This window comes from Dermacentor variabilis, chromosome 3, assembly GCF_050947875.1.
Source record: "Dermacentor variabilis isolate Ectoservices chromosome 3, ASM5094787v1, whole genome shotgun sequence".
NCBI lineage: Eukaryota > Metazoa > Arthropoda > Arachnida > Ixodida > Ixodidae > Dermacentor > Dermacentor variabilis.
In genome coordinates, this window is record NC_134570.1 from 202608595 (window position 1) to 202623315 (window position 14721).

The following is a 14721-nucleotide window of genomic DNA, read 5'->3' on the forward strand; positions in this document are numbered from 1 at the left end:
GTATTGAAATTCGGAGCCCGCGTTGTACGGGCACATCCAGAGCATGTGGTTGAAGGAGCAGTACGCGTGACCGCGTTTGGAGAACGACTGCGGGAAGTCGGGGTCTATCCAACTAAACACTCTGGGGCTGAGGTAAGATCTCATCTGTAAAATCCTGAAAGTAACAGCCTAAGCCCTGTTCAGTTTCGGGCTGGGAGGAGGGAATTTCCTCCTGCTGTGTCTGTAATGCGACGTAATTTCGTGAAAGGTGGTAAGATGATCTTTGAAGGGGCAATCCTGTGGGAGAGCCGGACCGTTCGCTCGGGCGCGGTTCGTGAATTCACGCACCAGGCAGTTGGCCCACTCGTTAGGGTTGCAACCTGCTTGGTTTGTTACATCGTTCATGTGGGCTGGTGATACCAGCCATGTGGTGGTGATACCACGCTATGGTATCACCTGCAGTTTCTTCTCCCGTAGTAATACGAAAGGATCTGCTGACGATATCCGCTTTGTGTTTAGAAACTAGAGCCACGCACTCGTGGCACTAGAGCCACGCACGACTCGCGCACGGCCCTTACAGCCGTGCGCGAGTCGGAGAAAATGGTCGCTGGGCCTTTTGCGGCTAGAAGAGCCAAGGCTACCGCGGTTTCCTCTGCATCGTTCGCGTGCTTAGCGTAGACTGACGCGGCGCTGATAAGTGTTCCGCACACGTCAATGACCGTGATTGCAAACCTGTCTTCGCTGCCATATTTAGCGGAGTCGACGAAGAATACATCTGCCCCGTAAGGATCGATTCGTCGAAGGATGGTTCTAGCCCGCGCTGTTCTGCGACCTTCGTTATATATTAGATGGATATTACTCGGTACGGACTCAACCTTCATACTTTCCCGGGCTAATTTAGACAGGGGGTGTCTGTCGAGTGGCGCCTGTACAGGGAGTACTCCAGCTTCATCGAGAATCTTAATTCCCGGCTTAGTTGACGAAAGCCTGGAGATGTGTGCAATAAAGTGCGCTTCAATTAATTCGTCTGTGGTATTGTGAAATACGAGTTCAAGTAGTTTTACCGTGCTAGCGGATTGTGAAACACCGAGTATTCTTTTGACGCCGGACCTAATGAGCGTGTCTAGTTTGTTCTTTTCGATTTTGCTCCATTTGAGGTACGGTGCCGTGTAAGTAATATGACTCATGAAGAAAGCTTGGACGACCCTGAATAGGTTGTCCTCCTTGAGTCCCCCCCTTTTGCTTGCGCTCCTAGTGATGAGTCTTTGTATATTTTTCGCCTGTGCGCCTAGCTTTTTTAGAGCTTCTGCATTACACCCTTTGGCGTTGATTAAAAGTCCTAAAATTTTGATGGAGTTCACCGCGGAATGGGGTGTCCTTCTCGTGTTGTAATTTCGACTGGAAGCGTTTCCAGAGGCTCGAGGTTCCTAACGCCCTGCCCTAACTGTCTGTAGAGGAGGAATTCGGATTTAGTCAGTGACAGCTTGAGACCCCTGCACGTAAGAAATTCTTCCGTTACATGTATGGCCACCTGGAGAGATTGCTTTAGATCGGCCGGAGGTCCCTCCGGAGACCAGATGGTGATAGTGTCTGCATAGATTGCATGGCCTATTTTTGGGAGTGCAGTCAGCGTTTCGGAGAGTTTATGCATGGCGATATTAAATAGTAGCGGGGATAGGACCGAGCCCTGAGGGGTTCCTCAGTTGCCCAGTTCGTAGGGACCACCCGAGTTCGTGCCCAGCCGAAGGAAAGCTTACCTTTACGATAGGAATGAGTGAATGAAATTAAAGAATCTCCGCCCTAGGTTGAGATAGGAAATTTCGTTCAAGATGTGTTCGTGAGCCACCTTATCAAAGCCCTTAGCGAGGTTGAGTGCAGTGATACCTCGTGCGTCCCGCGTCTCGTTGTCCAATAGGGATCTTTTCAGGAGAAGCATTGCGTCCTGTGTGGAGAGTCCCCTTCTAAAACCTATTAGATTATGCCTAAAGAGTTCGTGGTTTTCCACATGTTCAACGATTCTATTGTGTACTGCATGTTCGGCCACTTTGCTAATGCACGATGTTAGAGAGATGGGACGCAGGTTATTTATGTGCGGAGGTTTCCCCAGTTTGGGGGTGAGCACCACCTTTGCGGTGCGTCATTCCGACGGGACCTGACTATAGCTCCACACCTCATTTATCTCTGCCGTTAGGATTTCGATGGCCTTGTCGCCCAGGTTCCGGAAGAGCTTGCTGGTGATCCCATCTGGCTCCGGGGCGGATCTTCCATTTAAGTTGAAAAGTACGTGTCTGATTTCTGAAATTGTAAAAGGTTCGTCTAATTCTGGCCTGTCTAGCCCCGTGTAACCCGCTCTCGCGTTTATACCTTGCGAATCTCCTTCCTTGACGGGTAGGTAAGTTCGCGCCAGGTCGTTGACAATTACTTCGTTTATGTATGCTTATGTATGAGCCTATCGACGGTGAGATTTAAAGCATTCCTGGACTGTTTGTCGTTGAGGAGGCTTTTGAGCACATTCCACTGAATACCTCTTCTCATGTGGCCGTCTGTTTCGTTGAACGTCTCGTCCCACTGTTGCAGGGCCAGTTGTCTGGAATGCCACTCTATTTCCGTGTTTAGTGATATAAGTTTTGCTCGTGGTCGGCGATTTATTTTCTGCATTTTCCACCTCTCCTCCAGGAGATGTGCTAACCGCGAGTCCATTTTGAGGACTTCAAGTTGTGTGCTGATTTCTTTGGTCGCGTTTTTGACTGCCCGTTTAAGATTGGCAATTAGATCTTTAAATGATTCGCTTGCGGGTGCCGTTCTGGCTCGAACTTTCCGGAAAAGATCCCAATCGACGTATTCGTATTTGACGGGAGGTTTGGGTTTGACTTGCACGGCGATTTCGAGAACGTAGTGGTCACTACCCAAGTCCTCCTGGAGATTATCCCACGTGTCCTCTATATTTCGGGAGAATGCGACGTCTGGCGTTGTGTCTGGACTGGCCGAATTATCCCGTCTAGTGGGAAACCTAGGATCCGTAACAAGCGTGACGTTAAAATCGGCTGCACACCTGGCAAAGTTTGTGCCCTTCTTGCTGTTGAAGCCGTATCCCCATTCTGTGTTTGGAGCGTTGAAGTCCACCGAAATTAAGAGGGGCGCGTCTCTGGCTGCCCTGATTGCGGAATCAAATAGTGCATTAAAGTCTCTGTTCCTATCTGCAGACGGACTGCAGACGTTAAGAATAAAGGCATTCGCGTTGCTCGGTCTACTGGGCACGAGCTCGATCAGTTGTGCTTCTAGTCCGCTCCGATATTTTGGAACGATGTGCTCCACAGAGACACTCTTTTTAACTAAGGCGGCGATGCCTCTCCCTGTTTCGCCTTTGTGCGCTACTGTGCGATACCCGGACAGAGTGATCTCCTTCCCCGCGAGCGTCTCCTGCAGTAAGATGACTTGTGGCTTGTCGGTCACCGATCTGAAAAGCTGACCTAACGGAGCCTTGCGCCTCTGGAAGCTAGCACAGTTTGCTGCCAAATCTTGACGGTATTGTTATTTGTGACCCCCATCTTCTTTACTGCAAAATTTCAAGAAACCCTTGACGCCCCCGTCGGGATTTGATCCGTTGGGAGCGGTTCAGTATGTATTGTTTGTCTACATTTGGGCTGAGCCCTAGGTCTTTCTAGTAGCGTTACTTTCAACTCTATGGCGGAGAGCATTTCCACAATCCTACTGAGGACCTTCTCCAATTTACCCTCGTTTTTGACGGTGGAAGCCGAGGCGGCGGACGGGATCTCGTTGACCTCGGTTATGTCGCCCTCTTCTTTCTCCTCCTTGTCGTTAAAAGGCTCCGGGTTGAGCGTTTTGCGTTTCGACTGCCCGGCTAACGGACTTGGGTTACTGTTGCTAAACTCGTGCCGGTTTATGTTTTTCCATTTTGCGTTGTTGAAAGATTCCCTAAGCTCTGCAAGCTCGCGCATAAGTTCCCCATTTTCCGGTTCCAGCGCTTGGATACAGGGATCAATCCTATGCTCTGGCTGTGCCTCACTTTTAGTTTCTTTGCTTGATGCGTTCTTCCTCCCGGATGGCTGCGTCGCTCCCTTGACCTTGTCGGCCCACGTGGCCCACTTGACCGACTGGGAGCGAGACCAGGCTCTCGATCTGGAGGAGCGTTTTCCTTGCCTCGGTTTGGATTCTCTCCTCGAGCGTGAGCGCCCTCCGGATTGAGATCGGGTACTGAGGATGGTGCCGCTCCACGCAGCTGGTGCAGCCGGCGAGATGTCGCCAATTGCGTTGGTGACATCCGACTCTTCGTCCAGTTGTGCCTTCCTTGCTCTTTGTTGGTGCCTTCGGCGTCGGTGTCGTACGATGGTCGGGATTTTACAGTGCTTTTTGCACGTTCGATCCCGGGTGACGTGGGGCCCACCACACGCTTCGCATTTAGGGGTGCATTGATTTTCTTTGTCGTCCGCTTTTGCTTTTCCACAACCACGACATTTCCTTCTCTCTTCCTCGCTGCTGATGGTAACGTCGGCACGGTGAGCTACGTGGCCGCAAGCATGGCAAACGTCGACTTGGCGTCGGGATAGAGGACATGGCAGCAAAGCTGCGCCACAGATCACGTGGTTGGGCACACGCATGCCTCTGAATAAAATCACGACTACGTGCGAGTTGTTCATTCGTCTGGCTTCTAGTGCGGTGGCATTTCTTTCGCTCACAATCATGTTTCTAAGCGTGCCTTCGTCGTGACAGGGGTTGATGTGCCTTATTACGCCTTTGCACGTATCTTCGGCGGCGGCGATGTACGCCGAGACTTCGTAGGCTCCGTACTTAGTATGGATTTTATTTAGTCTCGCATAGTCCTTCGCATTACAGGTGTGTGGAGTGGAGATGATTCCAATATTCTGTACCTTGTTTTGGCACACGGTGTCTTCCTTCACTTGATGCTAAGGCAGGGCCGCCGCCATGGCCACGGCCTGAGCAAGCAGCACTACGTCAGCTTTTGATACGTCGAGGCCTCCCTTGGGGCGCACGATAATGTTGATCTGTTCCTTCGGGAGCTTCGGAAGTGGCCAAGGTACCGTTACTTGTGACAACAGACTTTTAGCCGGTCCCTTGGCATTTCGGTAGCCAGCCGGCTTGTTCACGGTGCCACGTTGGCCATCTCGTAATGGCGGCCTCTTCGTCTCCTGATTTTTACGATCGCTGAGGGCGGTGATCCACCCCGCACCGTTTGGATCTTCCTGGGTTACGTCCATACCTTCCACAGTTACGACTTCTGGCATGGCGTTGCTTTCGATGAACGCACGTGACGTCGCTTTAGTCGCGCACAGAGACGGGAAAACGCAATCATGGGGCTGCCTATACAGGCAGGCCTTCCTGCACCGCAGCGTCGAGAGCAGGCTGTGTCCGTTAGGGCTAGTTCTCTCGTCGGCGTAATCGTAGAGGAAAAGTCTCAGAATGTGACGAAAAGTTCACCCACCGATAAAGCTCTGGTATCGGCGGATTCCTTGAAACTTGGCGGTTCCGATGAGGTATAAATATTCAGGGTTCTTCTTGAAAAGACGTCCAAAAACATTTAAGAACGCGGGAGCGGACGTGGATACGTCCGCACTGCTCGGCCCCTTTTCTTCTTTCCTCAACAGCGCAGGTCTTTTACGTTTTTTACAAGGCCACATCTCAACCACATCGCGATGCGGCCGTAGTTGGTGGCGTGCGTCCAAACCACGTCCCGACGCGGCCGGCATCAGCAGCCTGAAATAAGTGAGAAGGAAACTTGGCAAACGACAAACCAAGATGTATGCACTGAAAGATAAGCAGGGTAATATCATCAGCAATCACGAAAGTGTACTAAAATCAGCGGAATAATTCTATACTGTCCTTTACAGTACCCAGAGGACTCAGGAGTACTCTGTTCGAAAGAATAATCAACAGTATACAGAAACTCCTGCTATAACTAGAGAGAAGGTCAGAAGGGCAGTGCAAGGCATGAAACGGGGAAAAGCGGCAGGAGAGAACGGAATAGCAGTCGACTTAATCAAAGCTGGAGGAGACATAATGCTAGGAAAACTGGCGTCTTTATACGAAGTGTCTATCGACTGCAAGGGTCCTAGAAAACTGGAAGAATGCCAACATTATATTAATCCACAAAAAGAGAGACGTTAAGGAACTGTAAAATTGTAGGCACCTTAGCTTACTCCCAGTATTATATAAAATATTTTCCAAAATAATATTCTATACAACAAGGGCAACACTGGACTTTTGTCAACCAAGGGAACAGGCGGGCTTCAGGAAGGGGTACTCTAGAATGGATCACATCCGTGTCAATAATCAGGTTATCAAGAAATACACAGAGCACAATAAGCCTCTCTATATGGCTTTCATAGATTATGAAAAGGCATTTCATTAAGTAGAGATACGAGCAGTTATAGAGGCATTACGTCATCAAGTAAAGAACGCTACGTGAATACCTTGGAAAATATCTACAGAGGTTACACAGCTACCTTAATTCTACACAAAAAAACTGGGAAGATACCTGTAAAGAAAGGGTCAGACAGGGAGACACCATCTCCGCAATGCTATTCACTGCCTGCTTGGAAGAAGTATTCAAGCTATTAAGCTGGGAACGCTTAGGAGTAAGGATCGACTGCGAATATCTCAAGCAACCTTTGGCTTACCGATGACACTTTTCTACTCAGCAACACTGCAGAGGAGTTACAACAAATGATTGAGAACCTTAACAGTGACAGTGTAAGAGTGAGGTTGAAGATTAATATGCAGAAGGCAAAGATACTAATGTATATCCGGGCAAGGGAACAAGTGTTCAGGACCGCCAGCCAGCCTCTAGATTCTGTGAAGGAGTACGTTTACCTAGGTCAACTAATCACAGGGAACCCTGATCATGAGAAGGAAATTCATAGAAGAATAAAAATGCATTGAATCGAATACGGCAGACATTGTCAGCTCCAGACTGGAAGCCTACTATTGTCATTGAAACGAAGTGTACAATCAGTGCATTTTAGCAGAGCTGACATATGGGGCAGACTTGGAGACTGACAAAGAAGCTTCAGAATAAGTTAAGGTCCACGCAAAAAGCGATTGAACGAAGAATGCTAGGCATAACTTAAGGGACAGAACGAGAGTGGTTTGGTTGAGAGAGGAAACGGGTATAGACGTTATGCTAATAGACATTAAGAGAAAAGAAAAGCGCTGGGCAGGTCATGTATTGGGCAGATTAGATAACCGTTGGACCATTAGGGTGACAGAATAAGTACCAAGAGGTCGTGGGAGCGAATCCTGCCCACGGCCGCCGCATTTCGATGGGGGCGAAATGCGACAACACCCGTGTACTTCGATTGAGGTGTACGTTAAAGAAGCCTAGGTGGTCGAAATTTCCGGAGTCCTCCACTAAGGCGTGCCTCATAATAAGAAAGTGCTTTCGGCACGTAAAATCACATAATTTAATTAATTTTAATTTTAAATGAGTACCAAGAGAAGGGAAGCGCAGTAGAAACGGCAGAAGACTGGGTGGTGCGACAGAATGAGAAAATTTGCGGGTGCAAGTTGGAATCGGTTGGCGCAGGACAGGGGCAATTGGAGATCGCAGGGAGAGGCCTTCGTCCGGCAGTGAACATAAATAGGCTGATGTTGATGAAGTTCATGAGCGTATGGGCTGCATATGCTCTATGGCCATATTCGTCATTGCTAGAGAAGAGTTGTAAAAAAGCAGTTGCACTTTTGCTAGTGTCGATGCCGCATGTCTTCTACGATGACTATTTCATTTTTTTGTGATAGCAATTATATGGACACTACTGACACATTTCTGCCGCTGGCGTCGGTCTCACTATGAGGTTCCGTGTAAAGTCCAAGGTCGATAACGCCGTTGCCACGCACCGTATGCTACATGTACGAGTAAAAGCACGCGAGGGCAACCGACGATCGCGGCTCAATCTCGCACGCGCCAGGAAGGAAGGCGAGGAGCAAACACGCTGTCTCCCGTCGCGAGATGGGCCTTGCGAAAATGGGAGGGAGGGAGGGGGTGCATTGTGCTCCGGCAGCAACTGCGTATTTCGCGACCGCAGGCAAGGGAAACTGACGGTCGCGGCTCCATCTTGAGCGCGTAAGGAATGGGATCGAGGCGGCAGGGCGGAAAGGGGGGGGGGTCTTCGACTCTGGCAGTGAGTGCGTACTTCGCACGGCTGTGCGCGGTCGCGCGCCACGTATCTTGAAAAGGATCTACAGACGGCTCACATTTTTTTGCGCGTTTTGTTCTCGCCACTCCCGCGTTGAAGCGATAGACAAAAGTTACCTCGCTTGCTGCTGCTGCCGCGCTTGCTCACACCAGCGTTATGACAGCGAGGGTCCGCGCTCATCGAGTGAGACTTGTTAATGTTTCGTTGTGCGCGTTGACACTGTGCTCCTTAATTAAGTTAGTAACATAATTAGTAAGCGAATGCTTCTGAGTTTACACGGCCAATAAAGCTACTATTCCTACTTCCTATAGCTCTCTACTAATTTTCTTTCGCAGTCGATGTTTCGCCTTTCGGGCGAAACTGCGACTTTGTTAGGGTGAATATTTATTGCATCGAATGAAACGTCAATAGCGTTGGCTTCTTGGTGCGCCCACTGCACCGCTACATTTAGGTACATATGTATGTCCAGTTTCGTGTTTTATTTGCCAGGGAATTCACGTCTACATTATCAGATTATTGCACCTTTTAGGTATCTCCGTGCCATCGGCAAAGGTACAAGGAAAACTTCTGCGTGAAGTCTACGCTGAAGCCAACGTGGATCCGCGGCGAGTGCTGTATCTTGAAGCTCATGGTACGGGAACTACGGTGGGCGACCCTCTGGAACTTGCTGCCATAAGCGATTTCTTCTGCGGGTCAGGACGAGATACGCCGCTCAAGATAGGATCTGTGAAGAGCAATGTCGGCCACGCCGAAGCCGCCTCTGGTGAGGAGATACAAGGTTTTTCTGCTGATTTTTCAGAATGTGAATAATGGGTTCGTAGTCATTACAAGAAGGTCGACGCCCCATAGGGTAATGGCTATTTGAAATCACTGTTTAGTTTACCCGGAGACCAGATTTTTACTGTCAAGAAAGTTAGTGTACAATATAAGCATTTTGGTAAGTAATGAATGTGAGAAACCAATTGGGCCACCTAATTAACAGCACATGTGTATAAATGCTTCCCCGAAAGGGGTTGTGGAAGGAAACTTTCGGAATGAAGAAGAATATTGACACGTGTACTTGTTTGTCTTTATCAGGTGACACGTTTCACCACCTAACAAATGTTATCGCACAGCGCAGGACGCGCCTGCGTGTGTCGGTAGTCTCTGGAACGTTATTGATAGTTCCATCTGCTGTCTGTGACCGAACCTTGTGTAATCTGATTGCGTGTGTGCAAGACGCGAATAATGTAGAACTTTGTGGAAGGCACACGGGTTCCAGCGATTACTCTGTAACATTCGACGACTGATGTACAAAATCCGACGCACTACACCCACTGAAAACATTTTGACGACCGCCAACTGTCTTCGCCGTTGGCGCCTGTTTCTATGGGCACAGGTTCGCCCAATAAAAGTTAGTTTTGTATTTCACAGTGTTGCTATTGTGTTCTTTATACGTCACTACCACGTGGCAATATCCACAAAAGTTGGCGTCGAATACAAAATTGTATGAAATGTTTATTTGTTAAAACGGTTCAGAAAGTTTAATTTCAGTTTCCATGGTTAACTGAGCGTACGTATACCTTATGTAAATGAATGGTAATCATCACCAATTTAAGGTTTTCGCAGCTGTGTAGATTAGAAGAGAGGAGCATTTGAAGCCGCGTGTACATTTTTAGACGATCGAAATAGAAAAACAAAGGTATGCGAGAACTCTATATACAATTTACATTTGTAGTTTTACTGTAAACCAAACTATACCACGAACACCGATATCATTCATAGTCCGAAGGAGATGAGCATAAAGACGAACATAATTTTACTTAACGCACATGTGGGACTGTTTATAAGGAGGCAAAATCTTCAGATAAATGTACATTACAGATCTGAATGGCGCCTAATAGCCAGATATATTTAGGCTGCTGCAAGAGCGGATCAGAAAGGCTTGGTTTTTTATTAGTTACGACCATATGAAGAAACAAACAAAGCAGCCGAAAGTATAGTGTAGATTTGTGTTATTTTTAGTTCAAATGAGAACAAAATAGAGATAGCCGAAGCGAAAGTAGATAAAACAAAAAGTGGCGCGAAATGGGCTTGTTGTTAGATCTTAAATGGCACTAGTTGAGCGCTTAGTAAAGACGAGGATGAAAAAGAGACACACGGACGCATGGGCGCTAATTACAACCATGAAGTTTAATTCCTTGAGCGAACAGAACAGAAGTGCCTTCGCATCACGTCACCGACCACGTGCACCACGTTGCGACCGAGGAGCAAGATGACAAGATGGACAGTACAAGCAGGAGGCATGAAATTTAGTTACACAAGGGCAAAAAATTCACTTCTTTATCGCACAACGCTAAGGAAGCCTTGCTGATAGAGGAACCGCCGTGACTGCCAGCCAGCTCGCCCTTAATCATTAAACGGATGATTTGACACTTGTTGCTCCCTACTATCTCCGTTTTGTCAGAGAGGGGGACATACACACAAGCATGGCAATGAATAGCTAGAAAAACATCTGAAGGTGTGCTGTTGTTTTGTACTTATGCTCCTTACGCCGTTCATTCATGCACTGTCCCGTTTGCCCAATGTAACAAGGGCTGCACCGCAACGGAATTCAATAGTCGACTCCTGATTTCCACTCAAGGAACTTATTTTTGTGCATCTTTTTGCAACTCTACTTTCTCAGTCACATCAGTTGTCCTACACAAACTACCCAGCTCAGCTAGGTGCTGATAACACAACCTGCACAATGTCTTAAGCTGATATCTGTAGATTGTGCGAAATTTGGTAGATATACGGAATGACGGCTACATTACGGATCTCTAAAAGAGTCCCAGTGTTAAGGATGCAAACACAAACACCAGATTTTTTTTGTCGGAGGTCCTTCCTGCTACAGCCACTATTACAATAGGCGCTGACTACAGGGGGTCTTCAGGACCCGAGCTCTCACCGAAGAATTCCAAGGGGGCGGGACAGAGCCGCCAACACCCAGGCGATGCCGAAGCCTCCCCTTACCCCACTACCGCCTAGAGTGTCATTACAAGAGATCTGTTACTCACATCATTTGAGGTTCATTTTAGTTGCCTATGCCCATTCACTAGAATTTTCTTGTGGCTTAAAGCTTACTGTATCATTACTAGTGCGGGCGTGCATCCCTTTCAATTCATACTTTCGCTTTATTTCTGCAAATCCTGAGTATAGAAGGACAAGCGCATTATAGAAGCACCACCGTCGTTTAGCTCATGCGTATTTTTTTCAATTAAACATTTTTTTTTAAATTTGCACTCTGAAGACAGTGCACCGACACAATATATTTAAACATTTACACGACAGAGTTAAATTACGCTTTTAAAGAGAAGGAGGTAGCCAAGTAACGATTATTTCTGATGGTGTGGATAGCCTAGGCATAGAGAAAGAACATGTTGTTGTATGTTCACCTCGCTTCTAATTGCTTTGTGTGCTTTTTGACCCTGGAAAAGGCTTGCACACTGTAGTGACCGCTTAAGCAGAGTGTTTTATCAATGAAGTCTGAAACTCACGTGAATAATATGTGTCTCAATATTGCTTCTCTTTCCATTTGGCAATCCTTATAACTCACGAAAAAAAATTCAACGATGATTACGGTACTCCCCAATACGAAATTTCAGCGCAGCGCTATGTGCGGCACATAGCGCTGTTTCGTGCGGCGCATTGCGAACTGAGCGAAGAGGGGCGTGGCTGCACCGCTAATCGGGAGACAGCGAGCGGGAGTGCGTGGATGACGACGCAGGCGTGCAACTCACGACAGCCGCCGCAGAAAGACCTCCGCTCATTCAGCGTTTTGTTCGCCGCGTGCCATCGGTGAACAGACAACGGCGCTTAGACGGCGCGCTACTCTGGCACCATCTCGCAGCGGTTGTCACCGCACAGCCCATCTTGTGCGGCTCTGCGCTTTTCATCTCACCCGTTCGCCGTACTCCTCGAATTTCCTCCTTGTGCTCCTTTCGCTACCGCCACCTTTCATCCGCCGCTGCGCTCCCCGTTCGCTCTTTCACCTTTCGCTGTGTTCCTTGGCTTGGTTACGAGGGACACCGAGGCACGCCCATTCTCAACGCACGAAAGGGTGCCTAGGAGCTGCGCTCTATACCTCTCCTACTAATTTGCATTTATTATTGGTGAAAGATTGCGCTTGCATGCAGAGGTCATAAATAATGACCAAACTAACTTTAGGCAGAGTTTAAATATACGCGAATGACATGTAGCTGGACAGAACCAAGATAATGTTGCTTGCCGTCGTTTCGAGATACATTATTTGCTCATTCCGACTAATGCGATAATTAGTCTTAACTAATTAATCAATCAGCCTCTTACATAATATAATTCGATGAGAAGTGTCAATCAGGAAAATATACGGCGACGTGAAACGCTCTCGACACAGCTCTCTGTTGCTCAATGCGTGCTACATAAAATTTTTTACCGAGCGTGAAAGAAGCACGCATATGCGCGCTAAATTGCCGTGCGACTGACCGCTCGAGGCACTATATATATACATGTGTGTGTGTGTGTGTGTGTGGTTTGGGAAACCTGGTGCCCCCCCCCCCCCCCCCTCTGGAGAAATGAAAAGTTTACGCCTGGGTTGCTCTAACATGTCAGTTGGTAACAGCACAATAAAAGCCTCTAAACTTGCTCGTTGAAGCAGGGTGGCACTGAATGACAACAAGACTTATTAAGTGCGTTGTTAAAGCGCATATTAGTGATACTACGTTTTAACATATTATAATGGTTACAGTGAAATGCTAAAAGCGCTTTAGTGTCACTGGGTACAAAATAACAACAGGCGCAATGATTAGTGCGCACTAATTTCCGTTCTAGGAGCCTACTTGTTCCGTTAACATGGATTTCTGCGTTGAGAACAAGGGGGCAAAGACGATTACGCATAACAAATACGATGCCATCACGCACTTTCTGGAAACACTCAAAGGGGCAATCTAAAAACGAAATAAATCGTCTAAATATCTAAAGATTTCCATACAATTAAAGAAGGACTCAAGGCGAAGGGACAGGCCACGATCAAACTTTGCTGCAAACAAATCGTTTAGAACGGAAGCAAGGCAGCAGCCAATAAAAACTCCATTCTCTTTTTAACAGAAGTATGTTATTCCATTGAAGGAAGGTCGAACACAGATAAAATGTAAGCATCTGCAGAAAACCACCAGCGGAGACACCAGCTTCACAAGAAAATTTTTTGGCTACGTATTCATCAATGCATTCCTCGACACGACGTGACATTTCAGGTGGCAAGGAATAGTCACATCACAAGGAAGTCTGTCACATCTAGCAGAAAGTTTTCCAGGCCAACGACTGCATGGGCCTTTACAAATTTAGTTACGTGATCAGAATTATTTACCGGAAATGGGTGTTTGATTTCAAACCGTCTTAGCATGTCATTGTACGGGGTGTTTAAGCGAACACTTTCAAAAATGCTTAAACGTTGCCTGTGACAGACAGCACAATTCTAATTCTTGAGGTGGTCTACTCGAAGCGACTGACGCTACGTGCACAAAAATATTGAAGTGCATAACCAAATTAATAACAAAATTCCCTATCTTTTAAAATAATTACCCTATGGCTCTTCTAAAAATATACAAATTCTAGCCCTTGATGCCGAACCACTTGGCAGGAATTCTCAGGATCACACCATTTTCGAGGTATTATTCCTCAAACATTGCGGAGAAATGCATTGGCGTTCCAGTTCTTTTGTGCTTGTATGCATAAAATGACGTTTTGTTAAGAAGGTAACTGCAACGCCAATTCATTTCTCCACAAAGTTCGGCAATTAACATCTCGAAACTCTTGTCATCCTCGGAATTCGTTCCAAATGAATGTGCCTTCCGAATTCCACGCTAGAATTTGCAAGTTGCAATGTTCGCCATCATGTAATTAGTCATAAGGTTAATAGTAATTTTTGTTAATTAGTTCATTATGCATATAATTTTTTTTTGCAAGTGACGTCCATCTCTTCGAGTAGAGCAGCTCAGGAACTAGAATTATGCTTTCATAGTAAAATATTTAGCGCGCACAATTGACAAGGACGAGCGCTTACAAACAACTATTTTATTTTCGGAAAGATAGAGAACATATATACGCCAGCTATCAGCGCGAAGCATGTGCAAATATTTTACTATGAACTCGTACCAACTCGCCCAACTATCAGTTCTGCTAGAATTATGATCTCTGCCACAGGCACCCTTTACAATTTTTGAAAATGTTCCTTTAAACGCCCGGTATATGACGCTACTTGCTTTTCCCACCTGCGTTTCTCCCAAACGATGACCCTAAATGAGTCCCCCATTTATGCGTTATGCCACTAGAATATACATCCAATGACATGCTTTAACATATTTAGATTTTTTTGCGCAATTTATCAAGAACTAGGCTGTTGCAAAGTTCAACCGCACGAGCTTGCACTTTACTCAAAGTATCTCTCCTACCCTCATGAGGGACAGCTGGCACAATCTCGTTAACCTTTCTAAAGGCTCTTCGCGTGAAAATAGAGCAAAAGCATCAGCTTGAGCTCCTGAAAATGAAAAAAAAAATACAGAGGGTTAATTAA

The 14721-nt window shown here is 46.9% G+C and overlaps 1 protein-coding gene across 1 annotated transcript in view; it reads left to right on the forward strand.

Annotated features, from left to right (window-relative positions):
• The window catches only part of LOC142576596 (fatty acid synthase-like), a 192089-nt gene that overhangs the window by 58840 nt on the left and 118528 nt on the right, over positions 1-14721 (forward strand). Inside the window, exon 5 of the mRNA XM_075686790.1 lies at positions 8680-8913. Coding sequence (XP_075542905.1) covers positions 8680-8913 — 234 coding nt within the window. The remainder of the gene's footprint in view (positions 1-8679; positions 8914-14721) is intronic.